This window comes from Leucoraja erinacea, chromosome 5 (assembly GCF_028641065.1).
Source record: "Leucoraja erinacea ecotype New England chromosome 5, Leri_hhj_1, whole genome shotgun sequence".
Lineage (NCBI taxonomy): Eukaryota > Metazoa > Chordata > Chondrichthyes > Rajiformes > Rajidae > Leucoraja > Leucoraja erinaceus.
The window spans coordinates 95,596,800-95,620,860 of record NC_073381.1 but is presented as its reverse complement, the minus strand read 5'-3'; the positions used below and the strand labels follow the sequence as shown (position 1 = coordinate 95,620,860).

Sequence of the window (24,061 nt, the reverse complement as noted above, 5' to 3'; positions counted from 1 at the left end):
TGATCATCCCCAATCAGTACCCCGTTCCTGCCTTCTCCCCATATCCCCTGAGTGCTGGAGTAAGTGGGCATAACTGGGTCACTGGACTGGGCGGTTCAGGTGGCGCAGCTGGTAAAGTCGCCGTCTCACAGTGCCAGAGACCTGGGTTCGATCCTTAGCTCGGGTGCTGTCTGAGTGGAGTTTGCACGTTCACCCTGTGTTTCTCCAGGTGCTCCAACTTCCTCCTACATCCCAAAGACGTACGGCTTTGTAAGTGAATTGGCCCCCAGTGTACAGGGAGTGGATGAGAAAGTGGGTTAAAGTAGAACGGGTGTGAATGGGTGATCGATAGTCGGCGTGGACTCCCGGGGCTGAAGGTCTGTTTCCACATTGCAACTCAGCCGGCCAGGCAGCATCCCTGGAGGACATGGATGGGTGACGTTTCAGGTCAGGGTGATTGTGGAGGGGTGGGTGGGGTGGGAAAAGCTGGGAGAGAGGAGGAGCAGGACAGGGGGCGGCAGATAATATGACAAAGGCCACGGGGGGTTTGATTGGCAGATGGTTGAAACAGATCCGGAGATTAAAGCTACGAGACAGACTGACGTTCCACTCAGTACACGTGACAATACTAAACATGAAACCTAAACCAAGGTACAAGATAGACACAAGATACAATTTATTTGTCATTTGGACCCCTTGAGGTTTCTGCAGCCATACATTACAAACAAATAGACCCAAGACACAACATAATTTACATAAACATCCATCACATCGCTGTGATGGAAGGCCAAAAAAACGTATCTCTCCACTCCACTACCCCCCCCCCCGATGTCAGAGTCAAAGTCAAAGCCCCCGGCTGGCGATGGCGATTGTCCCACGGCCATTAAAGCCACGCCGGGTGATGCAAGGTCGCACACCGGGTTCTTGATGTTAGAGCCCCCGGCCATTCCAAGCCGCGCGGGGCGGTGCTGTAAGGCCCCGCTCCAGGAGCTCTTCGACCCCGCAACTCGGGCGGGAGATGTCGCCGTTGCGGGAGCCCTGAAAAGCGGTCTCCCTCCAGGGACCCGCGGGCTCCCGGTGCCGCCGTCCGCCAGACCCGCAGTTGCAGCCTCCGAATCTCCGGAGGTCGGGCCGCAGCAGCGCTCCACCACCGCTCCACCCGCTCTGGACTCGACCAGCTCCGCGACGGTGAGGTGAGTAGTCGGCACCAGAGCCCCCGGTCTTCCTGTTGGAGGCCGCTCCTCGTTGCAGCCCCAATGACAACGGAGACCCGACAAAGAAAAGGTCGGGTCTCCCGTCCAGGGAGAGATTTAAAAGTTACCCCCTCTCTCCCACCCCACCCCCACCCCCCCACACACACACCCCAACAAAAAATAACAAAAACTACATAAAAACATAGACAAAAAATAATAAAAACGCAGACGGGCTGCAGAGGCCGCTGCTGACGAGAGTCGCGCCACCTACCACGGAACCACCATGAGGTAGAGGATCGACTCACTGGTCAGGCAGTGAAATCAGCCACACGCCGCACTTGCAAAACGTTCGTTCATGTGACGAGGATGGTTCCACCAGTGGGAGAGTCTAGGACCAGGGGGCACAGCCTCAGAACAGAAAGGACAAACCTTTAGAAAGGAGAGCACAGGGGAGAAGATGGAGGGTGGGGGCGGATGTTAGGGGGATGAAGGGAGAGGGGAAGGTTTTGTAGTTACCCAATATTGGGGAATTCAATGTTTGTGCCATTGGGATGTATGCTACCCAAGCAGAGGGAAAGAGTACCCGAGATGGGCCCTGAGCAAAACATCATCTCTCCATGTTCCCCAGAGTTGCTGGCTGAGTTACTCCAGTACTTTGTCACTGTTTTTGTAAACTAGCACCTGCAGATCCTTGCATGCACTCATTCATCACCACATGGCGTTATAATTCTGCCCCATTACCACGGGGACGTGTTGTTATTTAATTGTAGAACAATCACATTGCATTATTAGGGTTATCCAAGTCTCATCTCCGAGATCTAACACTTCAATAGTGCACAGGTCATAGTATCAGAGGGCGGCACGGTGGCGCAGTGATAGAGTTGCTACCTTACAGCGCCAGAGACCCAGGTTCAATCCCAGCTACGGGTGCTGTCTGTACGGAGTATGTACGTTCTCCCTGTGACCGGTGTGGGTTTTCTCTGGGATCTCTGGCTTCCTCCCACACTCCAAAGACGTGCAGGTTTGTATAAATGGCTAGGTGTAAATGTAAGCATTGTCCCTAGTGTAGGACAGTATTAATGTGCGGGGGTCGCTGTTTGGTACGGACTCGGTGGGTCGAAGGTGGGTATCTGTGCTGTACAGGTATCTCTAAACTAAAACCAAACTTAATGGACGTTCCTTTAGGAAGAGGATGTCAAAGGTGCAGTCTTTCCAATGGGACACTACTTGCTTTCCCCACCTGACCTCTTGGCTGTCACTGTTTTGAAAACCAGGGGTGTTCCCTGCTCTCTGGCCAGAAGTTGTTCAGCTTGCTTGTCATTATCATTGAAATAAAGGAGTTATACAATAATTAAGAAACTGTATAAAAAACTAAGGCTAAATGGATTTATTGAATTTAAAAAAAAGCTGATGATTTTTCTTCCGACTGGCAGGTACAAATGCTGCATGGAAATGATAACTCAACATCCAAAGTCAGATACATTACTATAAAATTATCTAAAAAACATCTTTATTTGTGAAATAATTTGTGTTTTACTTGATATCACAGAGTAAGGCAGCCCCTCTGAGGATCCAGTGGTCAGGTGGCTGGATTGTTTTCAGACACAGGGAAGTGATGAAAGTTAGGTCAGTACGCTGTGGTTTCTTGTAGACTGGGCAGATGTACAATTTGGGGTCTTTAGGTGCAGTGGAATTGATGGCAAATATGTAGATGACAGGCAGCATGGTAACAAGAACCTTGGCTATAGATTCCGTCAGTCTGATGTTTCTCCTGTCCCAACCTGCTCCATCCAGGTAAAGGCCGTAGATGTAAACTCCTTCCTGCCAAGCAAATAGGCAACGGATGAATGTTGGAAAAATATTCAGCGGAAAATAGAATTGTTAAATAGTAAGTGAACATTGTTTAGTTTAGTTTAGAGATACAGCGTAGAAACAGGCCCTTCGGCCCACCGGGTCCGTGCCGACCAGCGATCCCCGCACATTAACACCATCCTACACACACTAGGGACAATTTTTACATTTACCAAGCCAATTAACCTACAAACCTGTACGTCTTTGGAGTATGGGAGGAAACCGAAGACCTCAGGGAAAACCCACGCAGGTCACGGGAAGAGCGGAGCCAGGGGATATGGGGAGAAGGCAGGAATGGGATACTGATTGGGGATGATCAGCCATGATCACATTGAATGGTGGTGCTGGCTCGAAGGGCCGAATGGCCTATTTTCCATTGTCTATTGTACAAACTCCGTACAGACAGCACCAGTAGTCGGGATCCAACCTGGGTCTTTGGCGCTGCATTCGCTGTCAGGCAGCAACTCTACCGCTGCGCCACGATGACCACCCAATGAATTGGTGCTGGCTGCTTGCTCGAGTCCCAACTATCCTCACTCTCAACTGTTGGCCTATTCCATTTTTCTAAAGCAACAAGCAATCTGCTGGGGAGGTTCACAGGGTCAATGCAGCAGCTGTGGGGGTAAGGTTGTAAGTCGCAAAACATCAAAACTGTTCACAAATGCTGCCTGATACAATGTTCCTTCAGCAGATCTCCTTTTATCACTAATCTGTCCCCCAAATACTTACCGAACAATGAAAGGCTTGGATAGAGTGGATGTTACCACTAGTGGGAGAGTCGAGGACCAGAGGTCATAGCCTCAGAATTAAAGGATGTTCCTTTAGGAAGGAGATGAGGGGAAATTTGTTTCGCCAGAGGATGGTGAATCTGTGGAATTCTTTGCCACAGAAGCCTGTGGAGGCCAAGTTAGTGGATATTTTTAAAGCGGAGATTGATAGATTCTTGATTAGTACGGGTTTCAGATTTCCCTAAGACATTGAGGGAAGTTAGTGTAGAAATAGAGGGGCTATGACAGAAATATTTCAAATGTCATTAGAAACGGGAATAGTGCCGGAGGATTGGCGTACTGCGCATGTTGTTCCATTGTTTAAAAAGGGGTCTAAGAGTAAACCTAGCAATTATAGACCTGTTAGTTTGACGGCAGTGGTGGGCAAATTAATAGAAAGGATACTTAGAGATAATATATATAAGCATCTGGATAAACAGGGTCTGATTAGGAACAGTCAACATGGATTTGTGCCTGGAAGGTCATGTTTAACTAATCTTCTTGAATTTTTTGAAGAGGTTACTCAGGAAATTGATGAGGGTAAAGCAGTGGATGTTGTCTATATGGACTTCAGTAAGGCCTTTGACAAGATTCCTCATGGAAGGTTGGTTAAGAAGGTTCAATTGTTGGGTATTAATGGTGGAGTAGCAAGATGGATTCAACAGTGGCTGAATGGGAGATGCCAGAGAATAATGGTGGATGGTTGTTTGTCAGGTTGGAGGCCAGTGACTAGTGGGGTGCCTCAGGGATCTGTGTTGGGTCCACTGTTGTTTGTCATGTACATCAATGATCTGGATGGTGGTGTGGTAAATTGGATCAGTAAGTATGCAGATGATACTAAGGTAGGTGGGGTTGTGGATAATGAAGTAGATTTTCAAAGTCTACAGAGAGATTTATGCCAGTTGGAAGAGTGGGCTGAAAGATGGCAGATGGAGTTTAATGCTGATAAGTGTGAGGTGCTACATCTTGGTAGGACAAATCAAAATAGGACGTACATGGTAAATGGTAGGGAATTGAAGAATGCAGGTGAACAGAGGGATCTGGGAATAACTGTGCACAGTTCCCTGAAAGTGGAATCTCATGTAGATAGGGTGGTAAAGAAAGCTTTTGGTATGCTGGCCTTTATAAATCAGAGCATTGAGTATAGAAGTTGGGATGCAATGTTAAAATTGTACAAGGCATCGGTGAGGCCAATTCTGGAGTATGGTGTACAATTTTGGTCGCCTAATTATAGGAAGGATGTCAACAAAATAGAGAGAGTACAGAGGAGATTTACTAGAATGTTGCCTGGGTTTCAGCAACTAAGTTACAGAGAAAGGTTGAACAAGTTAGCCCCTTATTCTTTGGAGCGCTGAAGGTTAAGGGGGGACTTGGTAGAGGTCTTTAAAATGATGAGAGGGATAGACCGAGTTGACGTGGATAAGCTTTTCCCACTGAGAGTAGGGAAGATTCAAACAAGGGGACATGACTTGAGAATTAAGGGACAGAAGTTTAGAGGTAACATGAGGGGGAACTTCTTTACTCAGAGAGTGGTAGATGTGTGGAATGAGCTTCCAGTGAAGGTAGTGGAGGCAGGTTCATTTTTATCATTTAAAAATAAATTGGATAGTTATATGGACAGGAAAGGAATGGAGGGTTATGGTCTGAGCGCAGGTATATGGGACTAGGGGAGAATACGTGTTCGGCACGGACTAGAAGGGTCGAGATGGCCTGTTTCCGTGCTGTAATTGTTATATGGTTATATGGTTATGGGGAGAAGGCAGAAGGATGGGGTTAGGAGGGTGAGATAGATCAGCCATGATTGAATGGCGGAGTAGACTTGATGGGTCGAATGGCCTAATTCTGCTCCTATTCCTTATGACCTTATGATCATACGCATCTAAGTGAAGAGCTGCCACAAGGAGGTGGCATCTATCTATCATGAAGCTTTTCCAACATCCGGGCCGTTCCCTCTCCTCCCAGTTGCCATCAGACTGGAGTTTCAGAAGCTTGAAATCCCACGGCAGCAGTTTCAGTACCATCCTTGCGACAACAGGCTCTTGAGCCGACCTGTACAACACTGATCCTACCTCATCCGCGCAATACTACGGACCACGTCTTCCACCACCATGGACTTGGTATCTAAGTTATAACATTTATAAGTTATAACAACACCACTCTCTTGTTTTTGCAGGCTTTATCTTTTCACTGTCTTGTGGAGTTTGTGTAATTTGTGTTTCATATTTTGTCTGTGATGTTGCTACACATGAGATATTTATTATACCTGTACTGGTGGAGATGGCAATAATGTATAGGTGTAAAATGGATGCCTACTTACTATTGGTGGCACTTTGATTTCTTCTTTCATCAGTTTGGTAGTTTCATTGTGCAGAGTGACGCTGTCTAGGGCCCAACCTTTATGTGCTCGTGTTACTTCCTGTCTCATTGCAGTTAAGAATCCTGTGCATAAAATGATTTCAATTCAATTGTTTTTGATATGTTTAGTTTTGTTTAGTTTCGAGATACAGCGCGGAAACAGGCCCTTCGGCCCACCGGGTTCGCACCGACCAGCGATCCCCGCACGCTAACACTACTCCACACACATTGGGGACAATTTTTACATTTACGCCAAGCCAATTAACCTACAAACCTGTACGTCTTTGTAGTGTGGGAGGAAACCGAAGATCACGGAGAACACCCACGCAGGGGAGAACGTACAAACTCCGTACAGACAGCACCCGTAGTCGGGATGGAGGCCGAGTCCATGGTGCTGTGAGGCAGCGACTCTACGCTGCGCTATCTGCGCTGTGTGGCCCTTGTAGTTGTACTAAATTCCACGTTTCTGCCAATGTAGCAACTGCAACATCATTCTAATTTACAGAATATTAAACAGTGAAACCAAGCATTCACAGCACAGAATCAATCTATTTGATTCAAGCTGTCATGTCCATCCTCAGATCTGGACTGAAGATGGACACAAAATGCTGGAGTAACTCAGCGGGACAGACAGCATCTTTGGAGAGAAGGAACGGGTGACGTTTCGGGCCGTGACCCTTCTTCAGACGTCTGTCCCGCTGAATTACCCCAGCATTTTGTGTCTACCATCGATTTAAACCAGCATCTGCAGTTCTTTCTTACACACTAAGATCTGGACTACTGAGATCAAACCCGACACAAGTCTTCTTGAAATCTTTTCAGCTAAACCCGTTACACATCCTTCCATGTCATATGCTGATCTAGCTTTGCCTTAAATGTAAATATTCTCCTTGTCTCCCTGTGGTCATGAATAAAGAGATCCTTGCTGATTTCACTAATAATTCAATTGTCACTACCTAATATTTAGACCCGATAGTTCCAGTCGTGTGTGCATGGAAATATTATCCTGATACCTATCCAATTACACACTTTTGTTATAATAGGTTACATATCACAGGTAATTACAGGCAATAACAGATAGCTGTGTTCCTAGGAAACCTCATGTTGTAGAGCATTGCGTTATGAAGTGAATAGTATCTATGTGGTGAGGCACTTGTCAGTTTCTGACTTGCAATAACAAAGTTACCTTTCCCTGCAGGATCTGTGTAGACAACATCTCTACCATCATAGATCACATTTGCCACCTCCTCAATAAAATCGATGACGTCTATAGGAGTGAATTTTGTACTTTACCTGTACCCTATATTTGACTTTACTAAGATCGGCAAAGGCACAAAATAAAACAGCTCACAGATCAGTGGTGAGTCTCTCAAACAAGTCGGTTTAATAAAGGCCTTAGCGATGTACATGGGGAAAGCAAGCCCAAACTGCTTCAACAAGGCAAAGTAAGTGTACAATATTGACACAATGGTTACTTGTGGAATTGAAATAAACCATCATTAATCAATCTCTGTAACCTTCCATCTTTGTCTTTCCCCGGAGTTAACTTTAATCTTGCGTTTCTTGTTGTTTTGAAAATTCTCCCTTATATCTAACATGTATAGATGAGAAGAACTTTTTTCACACAGAGAGTGGTGAATCTCTGGAACTCTCCCACAGAGGGTAGTTGAGGCCAGTTCATTGGCTATATTTAAGAGGGAGTTAGATGTGGCCCTTGTGGCTAAGGGGATCAGGGGGTATGGAGAGAAGGCAGGTACGGGATACTGAGTTGGAATCAGCCATGATCATATTGAATGGCGGTGCAGGCTCGAAGGGCTGAATGGCCTACTCCTGCACCTAATTTCTATGTTTCTATGTTTCTATGTAGATATGTAACATAAATGTCAAGGTTCTACTCGCTAAATGGGGTCGTTTGTTAACTTTTGGGAGACTTGCCTGCCGAACACCGTGACAAAGAGCAGGTGTAATGGAAGATTGCAACAGATGAGAACCAAGACAGAACTAAGGACTACACTCTCCCCTAATGATAAGGAAGCCTGGTTCTCAGCAGAATGTTTCAGCTTTAGCTATTTTAACTACATTCTATCTTAGCCATTTTCCCATCATGCTCCCCAGTACTTGAGCTCCAGGGTTAACCAAACTATAACCTACTCATCCTTATAATTTTCAAAATTCCCGACAACAAGGTTAATAAGACATGACCAGCTGTGTACAAAGCCATGCTAACTATCTCATTTTTAAATTCTTTTATTTGTTTTTAAATCATTGAATGGCCTCGCCCCGCCTTACCTCTCTGAGCTGCTCCACCTATATGCTCCTGCCTGGTGCCTCAGGTCAGCGGATCAGCTGCTCCTTGAGGTACCAAGGTCTAAGCGGAAGCTCAGAGGGGATAGAGCCTTTTCTGTTGCTGCCCCGGCACTCTGGAACACCTTGCCGCTGCAGATCAGACAGGCCCCTTCACTGTCCATCTTTAAATCCTCCCTAAAAACTCACTTTTATTCACTGGCTTTCGACACTGGCTGAGACATTGTTCCTGTTTTAGTGCTTTTAATGTCTTTTAATTTTTACTGTTTTTATAGTCCTGTCGTCTTAATGGTTTTAGTAGTTTGTAATAACTTTTTGTTGACTTCCCATGTACAGCACTTTGTGGTAACTGATGTTGTCTAAAAGCGCTTTATAAATAAAGTTATTATTATTATTATTATTATTATTATTATTATTATTATTATTATTATATTATTATTATTATTATTATCTCTAATTAACTCTTCCAAGTGAGAGAATGATCCTTTCCTGACGAATCCTCTGACATGAAGCTCACTGGCCCATTATTCCCTGGATCCTCTTAAACAAAGGAACAACATTAGCTACTCTCCAGTCCTCTCGGTCCTTGCCAGTGGCCACAGAAGAAGCAAAGATCTTCTTCAAGGCACCTGCAATCTCCTCTCTTGCCCCTCTCAATAAGCTGGAATAGATCCCATAAGGTCTTGGGGATTTATCTACCTTCATGACCTTCAAGAATTACTGTGCCAGAGACCTTGGTTCGATCCAAACCACGGGTGCTGTCTGTGCGGACTTTGTACATTCTCCCCGTGACCGCATGGGTTTTCTCCGAGATCTTCGGTTTCCTCCCACATTCCAAAGACGTGCAGGTATGTAGGTTAATTGGCTTGGTGTAAGTGTAAATTGTCTCTAGTGTGTGTAGGATAGTGTCAATATGCGGGGATCGCTGGTCAGCGTGGACTCGGTGGGCCGAAGGGCCTGTTTCTCTAATGTATCTCTAAACTAAAATAAAATAAAAGCTAACCTCCAACACCTTTTTAGTCTCAAACTGACTTTGCATATTAGTATTCTCCACACTGATCTGTGTAGGAAGGAACTGCAGATGCTGGTTTAAACATAAGATAGACACAAAATGCTAGAGTAACTCAGCGGAACAGGCTGAAGAAGGGTCCAGACCCGAAACGTCACCCATTTCTTCTCTCCAGAGATGTTGCCTGTCCCGCTGAGTTACTCCAGCGTTTTGTGTCAATCTCCACACATTGTTCTCCACATCCTTCTCCTTGGTGGATACAGGTACAAAGTACCAACTTAGCACCTCGCCTACATCCCCTTGCTTTCTTTCATTCCTTCAACTCTTACAATAAAGCATCTTTCCGACCGATTTCAATCATTCGTTCATGTCTCTTTAATGGACTACTCAGTGGATTTTGTATAAAGGTGGATGCTGTTGGTCTGATACCATCATTAAAAATCCTATTTCTACAATTGGTGCAAAATCAAAGTGATGTACAATTGTGATTACAATAGATAACAACACAAAGAATTTTTTGGTAGCACCACTTCCCATTTCAAATCCCGGTGTGATGTTCTTTAGATTACTAGTACCTACCCTGGGGGTTGAAGAAGCCGGTCATCCAAAAGACATTGGGTCTGCCTTCAAAGATCCAGGATGAAAATTGTGTATTTCTCTCCAGGAACTCGGTGAACCAAAATCCCAATGTAGAAGAGGCCCAGGAGATTTTCTTCCATCCCTCAGGGACACGAGCATCGTACATGTTATCCAAGGCATCGATTAAATTCTGCAATGGAAAAGTCTCTGAGAGTTAGAGAGTCGAGAGTCTCCCCACTACAATCAGTCTGAAGATGGGCCCCCACCAGAAATGTCACCTAGCAATTTTCTCCAGAGATGCTGCCTGACCCGCTGAGTTACTCCAGTAATTTGTGTCTATCCTCAGAGATTTCAGTCCTTTTTTTTTACTGGATCCTTGGGAAAGAGTCAAGATTGTAATTTGTCCCGGATCGAACAATGGCATTCTTACTTGCAGCAGCACAACACAATATGTAAATATAGTGCACTGTAAACTTCACTTCCTCATGTTGTTACACAATCTTAGATTAGTCACAATGTTGAATTCCCTCTATGGATCAAGTTCAAGTTCACATTTATTGCCACATGCACCGATTAAGGTGCAGTGGAATTCTATTTACCATGCAGCCATATAATCAAAAATAGCACAATACACAATAGAATATAACATGAACATTCACCACAGTGGAATCTGTAGATCAGTGCATGTTCCTTTAACATAGTGACCTCACCACTACTAACCACTCCCCATTGTCTCTTGTATAATTGTAGTGTCCCCACCTCCAGCTCACTCTCTAGCTCCAGTGATGACCACGGACAGCTAGTGCATAGTATGTATGTAGTGCTTATAATAAACTATTAGTAAAAGACTTTGTGTAGCAATCAAGGCTTTTTACAGAATCAACATTCTTTACTCTGGTGGAAGGCAATAACGTTGTCAGTCCTCCTCCTTTGTTCATCCTTGGTCGCGGTCATAAACCCTCCGCAGTCGGAGAACTTCTTCTGGCGACCCCCCCGGCAAGGGATGGCCCGGCTCCGCGATGGAAAGTCTGCACTACACACGCTAGCAATGTTACAAAATTTTGAGATTTAAAAAATCAAGTCTGTAATTTATTCCACCAGATAAAGCATAAAAAGAAGTTTAATTTGACACCTAATTCACTTTCATATCTCAAGTATTTAAAAAGTTATGGACATTTTCATACTCGGAAATTAGCATCTTGTTCCCTATTGATTTTCTATGGACATTACAAAAAAGCTGTGATCGTGAACAGTCAAAAACCCATAACCTTCTTAAAAATTAAGAGAACTGAATGAAATTTTCAGTTATCATAGATTGAAGCATTCTGAAACAAATATAAAATAATCTTACTTGGATGACCTGAAATTAAAAGATATAATTAGTTAGTTACCCAAGTGTAGCAAATTTCAAACTTCAATTACTAGATCTAAACATCTATCCATGTCTTAATAAATGATTAACATTTTTAAATAGCCCAAGTGTCCAAATAATATTCATAAATAATTCACAATAAAACATGATTTTGAAATCTCATTTACATTAATTTATAGGCCAAATGGAAGGAATTTTGTGTTCAATTGCTGCAAATTAAAGTCCATTTTAAATCAGCTTTCTAGTGGGTTCCTGTGAAGCGCTGGTTTAGAACGTTCACATTGCGGTAGATTTGTGTCCTCAAATGCCCAGAAAAATACTGCGGGATATAAAGAGCCCAAAATGAGCTACTCGCTATAGTAAACTGTGTATATAGGGTTCTTAAGAAGCCCTTTTTAATGTAAAAATAAGCTACATACCTTTAATTGTTTGCTTTATAAAACCCTGGGGCTGCGAGAGGTCGTGGGTTTAGAGAGTGATTTTTAAACTACTATAACTATTATACAAGGCCATAAAAACTAATAATACCTTTTGCGACGGGGTCTTTCAGCGATTTTTCGTTAATGATTTACTAGGCTGAACATTTTCGATTGCAACAGCATAGTAAAAATTGCGTTTTAAACCCGCCCCCTCAAAACAGAGCCAAAATCACACACACGGGCTGGGGCAGATTTTCAACGACGCTTCAGGTAGGCTTAGCAACATACCTACACACGCTGCTGAAGCCCTGGACCCGACTCTGGGAAAGGCCGCACCAGTCTAAGCTGTTAGGCCGCGAGGGAGGGCAAAATGCAACTCGGGGGGAAAGTCGCATTCCACCAAGGTAAGTGACTAAAAAAACGAAAAAAAGTTTCCCCCAACCAACACATTCTTAACCAACACAACCAACCCGCCAACACCACCCCACACTAAAACACACTAAAACATACTTTTAGACATACTAAAAACAAGAGCTGCTGGCGAGGCTGCCAGCTCACGGTGCCACCTGTCGAAGAAGGGTGCTGCCTCCTTCAGGAATATTGCAAGGAAGTCTCCCCCACATGTGACAGAGAACTGCCACCCCAAAACATGAATATGACATCTGGAGGTCAAAATACCAGACCTGAAACAATCGTATCGCTGAACACCTTCCTGATCTCCCGGTTGCCAAACGCTTTGATTCCCCTTCCCATTCCCAAACTGACCTTTCTGTCCTCGGCCTCCCCCATTGTCAAGGTGAGCAAATTGGAGCAACAGCATCTCATATTTTGCTTGGGCAGCTTACAACCTAGGGGTATGAATGTTGATTTATCTAACTTCAAGTAACCCTCTCTCTCCATCCCTCCCCCTCCCAAGTCACACCATCTTTTCGTTCTCATCTAGCAAGCAGCTAGATCTTTCCTTTATCCTCATTACATTTTTGTATATCTATCATTCCTGTGTTCTAAATGCATCTATATCTCTTGTTTCTCTTTCCCAAGACTATCAGTCTGAAGACGGGTCTCAACCCTAAACGTCACCCATTCCTTCCCTCCACAGATGCTGCCTGTCCCGCTGAGTTACTCCACCATTTTGTGTCTAGCTTTAGCCCATTAGACAAGAATTAATTTTCTAGTTTACCAAATGAAGATCAATGTCTCAGTATCACAATCTCATCAAATAATACAACATTTTCAAAAATAATCATAACTCTAGCAAAAGACAATAATGAATAGTTCAACTATTATCTAATTGGTGGCCGACTAGGAAAAGGGGAGATGCAGCGAGACCTGGGTGTCATGGTACACCAGTCATTGAAAGTAGGCATGCAGGTGCAGCAGGCAGTGAAGAAAGCGAATGGTATGTTAGCTTTCACAGCAAAAGGATTTGAGTATAGGAGCAGGGAGGTTCTACTGCAGTTGTACAGGGTCTTGGTGAGACCACACCTGGAGTATTGCATACAGATTTGGTCTCCAAATCTGAGGAAGGACATTATTGCCATAGAGGGAGTGCAGAGAAGGTTCACCAGACTGATTCCTGGGATGTCAGGACTGTCTTATGAAGAAAGACTGGATAGACTTGGTTTATACTCTCTAGAATTTGGGAGATTGAGAGGGGATCTTATAGAAACTTACAAAATTCTTAAGGGGTTGGACAGGCTAGATGCAGGAAGATTGCTCCCGATGTTGGGGAAGTCCAGGACAAGGGGTCACAGCTTAAGGATAAGGGGGAAATCCTTTAAAACCGAGATGAGAAGAACTTTTTTCACACAGAGAGTGGTGAGTGGAACTCTCTGCCGCAGAGGATAGTCGAGGCCAGTTCATTGGCTATATTTAAGAGTTAGATGTGGCCCTTGTGGCTAAGGGGATCAGAGGGTATGGAGAGAAGGCAGGTACGGGATACTGAGTTGGATGATCAGCCATGATCATATTGAATGGCGGTGCAGGCTCGAAGGGCCGAGTGGCCTACTCCTGCACCTAATTTCTATGTTTCTATGTTTCAACACACTGGCCATTCATGTCTTGAATGTCATATCATGATTATCTTTCCTGCAAGTAATAACCAGTCCAATTCCAGTCAGTTAGTACCATCAATAAAAACAACACTGCTGGGAACACTCAACAGGTTAAGTATCGGTTGCGGAGAAAATAAAGAGTTTACAGTGGAGACAGACACAAAATGCTGGAGTAACTCAGCGGGACAGGCAGCATCTGTGGAGAAAAGGAATGGGTGACGTTTCGGGTCAAGACCCTTCTTCAGAGTCTTCCTGGCTGGATCCTAAACTCACAATGATAAAAAGGAAGGAACTTTGTTTAGAGCCTACACTCTTGATTGGTGGGGACTATTAAATAGCATTATCCCATTGCCCACTTTCCAGTACTATACACATGCATTCACAGAAGTTCTTTGGGGAATGTAAGGATATTTCCTAGATAGCCTCGCTGTTTGCTCCTTCCATTAGTTCGCCTCTCAGAGTCAATCTGAAAATGACTCCACAAGAAAATAACCGTAATGCCAAACAGGTGTGAACAGTTCAGAACCAGCATTTACAATGACAAGGTCTTTTAAGATCAAGAACAGCCCAGACATTCAAAAGGCTGTCTCTCTGCAACTCCACCGCAGTTGAAAGCTAAATCAAATAACGAATGATTAAATAGTTCTGTTTCAGATCTTGGAACACCAGAATCTGTCAGGGAGCACAGAGAGTGGTGGTATTCAAGCAGTCACATCAGAAAGTCTTGTCACTATTGATGTGAAGTTGTATGAATAGAATTCATCTCCCAGGTTAAACATTTCTTCGCAACTCTGACCAGCTGTTATAATAATGATAAACCACTGCAACTTTAATGCACCATTTCTGAATGCAGATAGGTATTGCTCCCTCTGCTCCCTCCATTTGATTCCTTTATTTGAACACATGTGAGTCAACTTAGAGATAAACTATTCCATTTTAGATCGATGGCTTAAATTAATTTTCCAGTCCAAGCTGTGGTCCTGCAGTTACAGATGGAATTAAAGAAGCTAAAAGATGTTCCATTTTATTCTTTCTCACTTTACTGTAAAGGAATCTATTGGTTTTCTGCGATGTAAAGGGCCTGTCCCATTAGGCGATTTTTTTTAGGCGACTGTCATAGTTGTAGCAGGTCGCGGTAAACCGGCAACTGGACTAATGGGCCTGTCCCACATTGGTGATTTTTTAGGCGACTACAACAATGGAATTCACCAAAGTCAGCACTGGCGACAACCTACGTCGTACTGGTGACAACCTACGACAGCACCTACGTCAGGAGAAGACAAGCTACGACAAGTCCACGGTCGCCAAAAAGTTTCGAACATTTCAAAATCCAGCGGCGATCAGAAAAACGCTACGACTCTTTGGGCGAGAAGACTACTCACGACCATACAGGCGACACTCATGTGGCGACAGCTTAGTCGCTGGCAGTCGCCTAAAACGTCATCTAAGTGGGACATGCCCTTAAAGTTTAGCCTGAAATGCCACTGACCTCACTCATGATGATGGTTCCCTCGATAGCCAGCTGTAAATCACTCAAACAGACCCGGAGCATTGTAATCACCTTCTGCATCCGATCAATTTCTTGCCGCAAGAAGATATTCATAGAATTCAAAATCCCCATTTTCACCAGGCGTGCTTTCACCTGTCAAAACAGACAGTTTTTAATCTTGATGCTGCATCAGTTTGCAGTCATTTTTATCTTCAAAATGTTACAAAAATATTTGTTTTAGGAATTATATTACCTGCATTATAGTGAACTGGTATTAATGGTCAACAGATTTACATTTGCAAGTCTGGGAAATGTGGTGCCATTTGAAATGTCTATTTTTGAATGCAGATAGATGAGTATTACTGTCCCTGCATGTTTGGTAGACATGGCTATCATAAATGGAGGCCCAGTTTAGCCATTGCATTGAGTCATGCACACTTCATTGACAGTAACAGATTTCCGTCAAGTGCATTTTAGAATCATGGAGTCATGGAATAATACAGTGTGGAAACTTGCCCACACCGGCCAACAAATCCCATTTACACCAGTCCCACCAGCCTGCCTTCGGTCCATATCCCTCACAATCTGTCCTATCGCGAGTGTGGCAGCGCCTAACGGCAGCGGCTCGACTACAGTCGTCTGTCTTTTGTTTATTTTTGTCTTGTTAAATGTATGTCTTGAGCCTAGTTTTTGTTATTTTTTAGCTGTGTATATGTAGGGGATGGGGGGTGGGAGGGACCGATAATCTCTTCCCTGTACGGGGACCCCACTTTATCCCTGTCGGGTCTCCGGTGTCGTTGGGCCTAACATCGAGGAGCCGGTGGCGGCCTCCGGCCTGAGGGCTGCAGTTACGGAGTCTTGTGGACTCGCCATCGCGGAGCTGCCCGACTTCGGAGCGGGGAGAGCGGTGGTGGCGCGCGGCTGTAACCCGACTTCGGAGCTTCGGAGGCTCCAGCTGCAGGCCCGGTGGGCAGGAACATCGGGAGCTCGCAGGTCCCTGGTGGGAGACCACTTTTCCGAGCTCCCGCAACGGCAACTTCTCCAGCCAGAATCGCGGGGTTTAAAGGACACGGAGCCGGGGCCTAACATCGCCCGGCGCGGCTTAAACGGCCACAGGACTTACCATCGCCTGCCGGGGGCTTTAACATCGGAGCCCCAGTTCGCCTCGACGCTGCAGTTGGACTGCTGGACCGCGGGTGAAGAACAAAGGGAAGAGCTAAGACTTTTGCCTTCCATCACAGTGAGGAGGTGTTGGAGACTCACTGTGATGGATGTTTATGTAAACTGTGTTAAGTGTGGGTCTTGGTTTTTTTGTAATGTTATGACTGTGGAAAATGCAATTTTGTTCAAACCAAGTTGTTTGAATGACAATAAAGGGCATTCTATTCTATTCTATTCTATCCATGTACCTATCTGTGTTTTAAAAGTTGGGATAGTCCCAGCCGCAACTACCTCCTCTGGTAGCTTGTTCCGTACACCCACCACCCTTTGTGTGAAAAAGTTACCCCTCAGATTCCCACTAAATCTTTTCCCCTTCACCTTGAATCTACGTTCTCTGGTCTTGTTGCCATATTGGCTCTAGTCTCTGATGGATGAACAACATACCCCTGGTTTTCTATGGGTCACAGCTCGGGGAATAAGAAACATGACACATCCACCCATCTCACCATTCAATGAAACACTCAGGGATCAGGACATCTGTACAGGGCTTTGGTGGGACCAAGCTAGGAGTAGTGTGCCGCTTGGATTTCTTCATTTACTCTTGCTCCAGCTTCTATTGTCTGGGTCACTTAACAACTCTGAATCTATATGTCATGTCCATAGAGAATTGGGCCAATGTGAGAGAGAATCAGTTACAGAATGGGGCAATGAGACTGCTCTAAGAGAATGGACAGGCAGAAGTTGGTTTCTTGTAGTAAACAAGTAGGAAAATAGGAAATGAATTAAGGATATCTTTTGTTTTTGTTTAATAGAGAATCTAGAACATATAGACACAAAACACTGGAGTAACTGAGTAACAGGCAGTATCTTCGGAGAGAAGGAATGGGTGACGTTTCGGGTCGAGACTCTTCTTCTCACTCTTTGTGTCTCGACCTGAAACGTCACCCATTCCTTCTCTCCGAAGATGCTGCCTGTCCCGTTGAGTTACTCCAGCATTATGTGTCTATCTTTGGTTTAAGCCGGTATCTACAGTTCCTTCCTACACATCTAGAACATATAATTTTTAGTACTATAGGCTTTCAAGGAGGCTCACTCATATCTTCAAGTGGCTAAGCAGCAATGGAGCTCAGTAGTAGCCATGATGCCCTTTCAAGCAACCACAGTAAGAATACCTCATGTGCCACATAGTCTGGAGGCAGCTTCCACAGCATACTGTCAGCGAGTTTGAAGACGGTGGCTTCTCGAGTCTCGCCTCCTCCTCCACCACTTTCTTTTGGCTGGATGTTCGTGATGGTATTAAGAATTTCTGCTGCAGTGTTACTTTGGTACCTGAAGGAAAAGACAATGTATGGAAACAACCTTTCTAGATTTAGGATTCACCTTTGCTGAACTTCTCTTTGACCTCGGGATTCTGCCTACTAGCCTGAACTGATCCATTTTCACTTCACTGGCGTAGTGCACCCACAGAAAGCATTTTATCGGGATGCATCCCAGCATGGTTTGGGAACAGCTCCGTCCAAGACCGTACAAAATTGCAGCAAATTGTGGACGCAGCCCAGACCATCGCACGAACCAACCTCCCTTCCATTGACTCCATTTACACCTCACGCTGCCTCGGCAAGGCCAGCAGCATAATCAAGGGCCAGTTGCACCCTGGTCACTCCCTCTTCTCCCCTCTCCCATCAGGCAAAAGGTACAGAAGTGTGAAAACGCACACCTCCAGATTCAGGGACAGTTTCTTCCCAGCTGTTATCAGGCAACTGAATCATCCTACCACAACCAGAGAGCAGCGCTGAACTACTATCTACCTCACTGGTGACCCTCGGACTATCCTTGATAGAACTTTGCTGGCTTTACCTTGCACTAAACGTCATTCCCTTATCATGTATCGGTACACTGTAAACAGCTCGATTGTAATCATGTATTGTCTTTCTGCTGACTGGATAGCACGCAACAAAAGCTTTTCACTGTACCTCGATACATGTGACAATAAACTAAAGTGAACTAGCATGTAGCTGCATGGTCTTACCCACGCACAAGGCCACTTCAGTATCTCCCAACAGCCCGTAGTTGAAACTGTCATTGGAACATCCTACAGTCCTGCGCTAACTACCTTGGTGGGAACTAGGTGGTGAGTATGAAGGATGTTTAATTAGGTCATGCATTCCAACCTGTCTCTTTGGTCTAATGTTTTACAATTTACATCTTCCTCTTTTCCCCTTTACCTGTCGTGATTAAGGCATGATTTCTGACTATAAGTCTCCACTCTTTCCATTGTGATTACTGTGGCGACACCTGGTGGCCAGGACCACTTATTGCTAGAACCCATGTCAAGTGTGCTGGGACTATCACGTGACAGGGTTAATGGCGGGAGTTGGTCATGAGTGAGTCGTCAGTCACCTGGCGTGCCCGACAGCAACGGCATAAATTTACTAAATGCGCGTGAGAGCCAAAGATACTTGGCATTCCCTCAATTTTAAGTATAAAAATCAATGGTGAGTGATCAGAAATAATACTATTATGATATGATGGTTTATTTGTATACGGGATCAATTTTGTGTCCAATAAGAAATAGTCAATTCGCGAATAAGTTTTGTGAACTGATGAATAAAATGAGTATTCCCTACCACTTGGATTTGCTATTCTCCAAACATCAGCTATGTTATTATTTTTTATATAAGTATTTAAAAATTCACAGGTGTTAGTTTTAACAAGACGGTTCCCTAGCTTTATTGATTTATCTAAGTATGGGTCTATAACACAGTTGAAATCTCCCCCCATTATTATATTTTGAAAATTATGCTCTGCGATTAAATCTATTATTTTCCTAAAAAAGTGTGGGTTATCAAAATTAGGCGCGTAAATATTTATCATAGTTAATGGTGTATTGTAAATTTCTCCCGTGACTATAACATATCTTCCCTCTTTATCAGATATGGATTTCTTTAATTTAAAAGGTATACCCTTCTGAATTATAATGGCCGTGCCTCTTGCTTTAGAGGTGAATGAGGAGTAATAGGTTTGACCTATCCAATTTGCCCTTAATCTGATCTGAGCCAAAGATGTATTTCTAAATATAACATTGTTTTGTTCATAACGTTTGTTTCTCTACATTGACATTGTTTCCCCCTCATTCCCCGTCCGCCCGTCCATGGCATCAGCCTCTCAGTCCCACTAACACTTCCCCAACTCTCTCTCGCCAGCATCGGGGCTGCCTCCTGCACATGAGCCAAACTCGTTGTATTCATCAACTTTACTTTCACCAACTTCCCTTAGATTCATTTAAACTCTCCCTAACGCCCTCTCTCCCCTTTCTCCATCTCTCTATCTCCATCACAATGGACCGACTATCGACTGAGGCTTACTGCAAACTCACTGACTCCCACACTTCCCTTGACTAGACCTCTTCCCTTCATGCCTCTGAAGAAGGGTCTCGACCCAAAACGTCACCCATTCCTTCTATCCAGAGATCAAGTCAAGTCAAGTCTATTCGTCACATACACACACGAGATGTGCAGTGAAATGAAAAGTGGCAACGCTCGCGGATTGTGCAAAAAAAAACTACAAAACAGAATGGAACAGAATCACATATTACATATTTGTGGGAGGAAAAAAAAAGACAAACAGCAATTTTACAAAGACACCACACAACAGTAAATTGGTACTGTAAAGTTAGTCCCTGGTGATATAGGAGTTTACAGTCCTAATGGCCTGTCCAGGAGATGCTGCCAGTCCCGAGTTACTCCAGCATTTGTGTCTAGGACTCTCGCAAGGATGCCAGTAATTTCTCCATCTCTGCCGCGTCTGCTTCCAAGATCAGTCCTTCCACTTGAGCGTTTCCGAGAACACCGCTTTCTTCCATTCACACGGTTTGCCCTCTGCCATCATGGAAGGATGCCTCACCCGTGACTGCTCTGTGTTGTACATCTGTACTTGCTTCCCCCCTCCTCTCCCTCCCTCAGATGGAACAAGGATAGAGTTCCCTGTTCGCCACCTTTCACCTCATCGCAACCAGCACATCATTCTCCAACATTTCTGCTTCCTTCGATGAGTCCACACCGCTGATCAGGAAGGTATGGTGGTGCAGCGGTAGAGTTGCTGCTTTACAGCGCTTACAGCACCGAACATCTGGGTTCAATCCCGACCACAGGTGCTTGTCTGTACGGAGTTTGTACATTCTCTCCGTCCCTACCCCTTTCCACTTTCTGCAGAGACCACCCTCTTCGCAACTCCTTGGCTCACTCGTCCCTTCCCACCCAACCGGCCTCCTCTCTAGGTACATTCCCCCACAACCACAGGAGCTGTAACAAGAGACGTACAGCAGGAGATACAACGCCTTTCTCCATAATGACCTGCTGATTCCTCAAGCACATTGTGTTTTGCTGAAACACCAGAGGTTGTTTGGAGAAAATCATTCCATCTTCCCCAACCAGAAGTGCTCCAAAGACATACAGGTTTGTAGGTTAATTGGCTTGGTAAATGTAAAAATTGTCCCTGGTGGGTGTAGGATAGTGTTAATGTGCGGGGATCGCTGGTCGGCATGAACCCAGTGGGCTGAAGGGCCTGTTTCCACGCTGTACCTCTAGACTAAACTAAACTGAACAAAGCTAGGAATGGCATATCTCAATGCCTTTCACACCATGGCCGTGCACAATAACCACGATAGCTAGAAGTATCGGGCAAACTACCATCAATATAACATTTCATAACAAGAGGATTCCAGTATAGGAGTAAGGAGGTTCTTCTGCAGTTGTATAGGGCTCTGGTGAGACCACATCTGGAGTACTGTGTACAGTTTTCGTCTTCTAATTTGAGGAAGGACATCCTTGTGATTGAGGCAGTGCAGCGTAGGTTCACGAGATTGATCCCTGGGATGGCGGGACAGTCATATGAGCAAAGGTTGAAAAGACTAGGCTTGCATTGGGAGTTTAGAAGGATGATGGGGTACATTTTTTAAACATATAAAATTATAAAAGGATTGGACAAGCTAGATGCAGGAAAAATGTTCCCAATGTGGGGCGAGTCCAGAACCAGGGGCCACAGTCTTAGAATAAAGGGGAGGTCATTTAAGACTGAAGTGAGAAAAAACTTTTTTACCCAGAGAGTTGTGAATTGATGGAATTCCCTGCCACAGAGGGCAGTGGGGGGCAAATCACTGGGTGAATTTAAGAGAGAGTTAGATAGAGCTCTAGGGGCTAGTGGAGTCAAGGGATATGGGGAGAAGGCAGGCACGGGTTATTGATAGGGGGCGATCAGCCATGATCACAATGAATGGCGGTGCAGGCTCGAAGGGCCGAATGGCCTCCTCCGGCACCTATTTTCTATGTTTTCTATGTTTTCGATGTTAACATATTATTTTCAACGCCAGAGGATTGAACACATTCAATCACTGCAGGACCAACATCAGGAAGATCTATTGCTCAATCCCTCAACCTGCATTTTGGACAATCAGACCACCTTTGCTGTGCTGTTTCTTCCTGCTGCAGAGACTGATTGAAGAGCTGGGAAAACTATGGAGCGTTGGTCACAGGAGGCAGAGGAGCAGTGACGAGCTGGCTTCTAATTGATGGACTCGGCCTTGTTCAACGATTTGTCAGCCGGCCTGAATGAATATGTCACAGCCAGCACCGACTTCGTACAGGAACGAGTGGACATTCTCTAATTTATTTTTCACGGACAAATAACAGATTTAACAATTGAGCTCTCACGATGTTATATGCACGGTATGATTTTCATTGTGTCTCAGTACACATGACAATAATAAACCAATACCCAGTTTGCTGGAGTTGCCTACTTTAATATTCTGTCCCGAAGGCTGCAACATTCCCAATGGAAGATGAGATGCTGTTCCTCACCCTTGCATTGAGCCCCACCGCAGCACCAGAGGAAGTCACAGAGTGATAGGCCAGAGTGGCAGGCGAGTGGGGTATTCAAATGGGAAGCAACAGCAAGTTCAGGGCACTCTTGCAATATAGAGGAGACTGCATTGTAAACCCCAGACACAGTGCACTCGTTGATGGAAGTGCAAGTGAATTGCTGCTTCGCATGGAAAGACTATTTGGGCCCTTGGATGGTGGGAAGAAGTGAAACGACCAGTGAAGCATCACCCGTGCTTGCAAGGGAAAGGGTCATAAGAACGGGAATGACAATAGAAAATAGACAATAGGTGCAGGAGTAGGCCATTCGGCCCTTTGAGCCAGCACCGCCATTCAATGTGATCATGGCTGATCATCCCCAATCAGTACCCCGTTCCTGCCTTCTCCCCATATCCCCTGACTCCATTATCTTTAAGAGCTCTATCTAGCTCTCTCTTGAGAGTATCCAGAGAACCGGCCTCCACCGATTTAACAGACTCACAACTCTGTGCGAAAAAGTGTTTCCTCATCTCCGTTCTAAATAGCTTACCCCTTATTTTTAAACTGTGCCCCTGGTTCTGGACTCCCCCAACATCGGGAACACGTTTCCTGCCTCTATCATGTCCAAACCCTTGATAATCTTATATGTTTCAATATGATCCCCTCTAATGGAAGTGGATGATAATGGATGATTCCCAGGAAATGAAGAATGAACAAGTATTTCACTCACGTGATGTCAGCATTCGGATGAAGGCCAAACACCTGAGGGGTGTCAGTGATGGGCAGAGACTGAATGTATTCCAGATAGCTCTCGATGTTAGGACAGATTGGAATATTATAATCAGTGTAAAAACTGAACTTGGGATCAAACGTCTTCTCACTGAACCATACCTACATGGGAAGTAAATGAAGCTGTTAATTCAAGTATACCTTGCCACAAAGAAACAGCTCACTGTGTAAATTAGGCTAAATAACTGCATGTTACAGCAAACCCACAACTACATCAGAGTGTGTAGTAGGGAACTTTTTTGCATATCCTTCATTCAGTTATCTCTCCACATCAGTGTCTATATCTCTCTTTTCCCTTATCCCTAACCAGTCTGAAAAAGGGTCTCGACCCGAAACGTCACCCATTCCTTCTATCCAGAGATGCTGTCTGGCCCGCTGAGTTACTCCAGCACTTTGTGTCTATCAGCAAGAGGTGATGCTGATTGGCAAAATGGCTCCATTTCATCAGTTTCTGGCATTTCAAAAATCTTTCTTCTCTTTATTGTGTCAGAGTAGTGAGGTGAATATCCATCCTTACTAATCTTGTGTGGTTTTACATAGAAACATAGAAACATAGACAATAGGTACAGGAGTAGGCCATTCGGCCCTTCGAGCCTGTATCGCCATTCAATATGATCATGGCTGATCATCCAACTCAGTATCCTGTACCTGCCTTCTCTCCATACCCCCTGATCCCTTTAGCCACAAGGGCCACATCTAACTCCCTCTTAAATATAGCCAATGAACTGGCCTCAACTCCCTTCTGCGGCAGAGAATTCCAGAGATTCACCACTCTCTGTGTGAAAAAAGTTTTCCTCATCTCGGTCCTAAAAGATTTCCCCCTCATCCTTAAACTGTGGCCCCTTGTTCTGGACTTCCCCAACATCGGGAACAATCTTCCTGCAT

At 44.7% G+C, this 24,061-nt stretch overlaps 1 protein-coding gene across 1 annotated transcript in view; it reads right to left on the bottom strand.

The window, feature by feature from the left end:
• Positions 1-2,353: 2,353 nt before the first annotated feature.
• Positions 2,354-24,061, bottom strand: part of LOC129697689 (dynein axonemal heavy chain 8-like) — a 474,747-nt gene continuing 453,039 nt past the window's right edge. Inside the window, exons 89-94 of the mRNA XM_055636398.1 lie at positions 23,118-23,278; positions 17,705-17,861; positions 15,372-15,524; positions 10,038-10,227; positions 6,108-6,229; positions 2,354-2,993 (exon numbers count right to left, since the gene is read on the bottom strand). Coding sequence (XP_055492373.1) covers positions 2,706-2,993; positions 6,108-6,229; positions 10,038-10,227; positions 15,372-15,524; positions 17,705-17,861; positions 23,118-23,278 — 1,071 coding nt within the window. The 3' untranslated portion in view covers positions 2,354-2,705. The remainder of the gene's footprint in view (positions 2,994-6,107; positions 6,230-10,037; positions 10,228-15,371; positions 15,525-17,704; positions 17,862-23,117; positions 23,279-24,061) is intronic.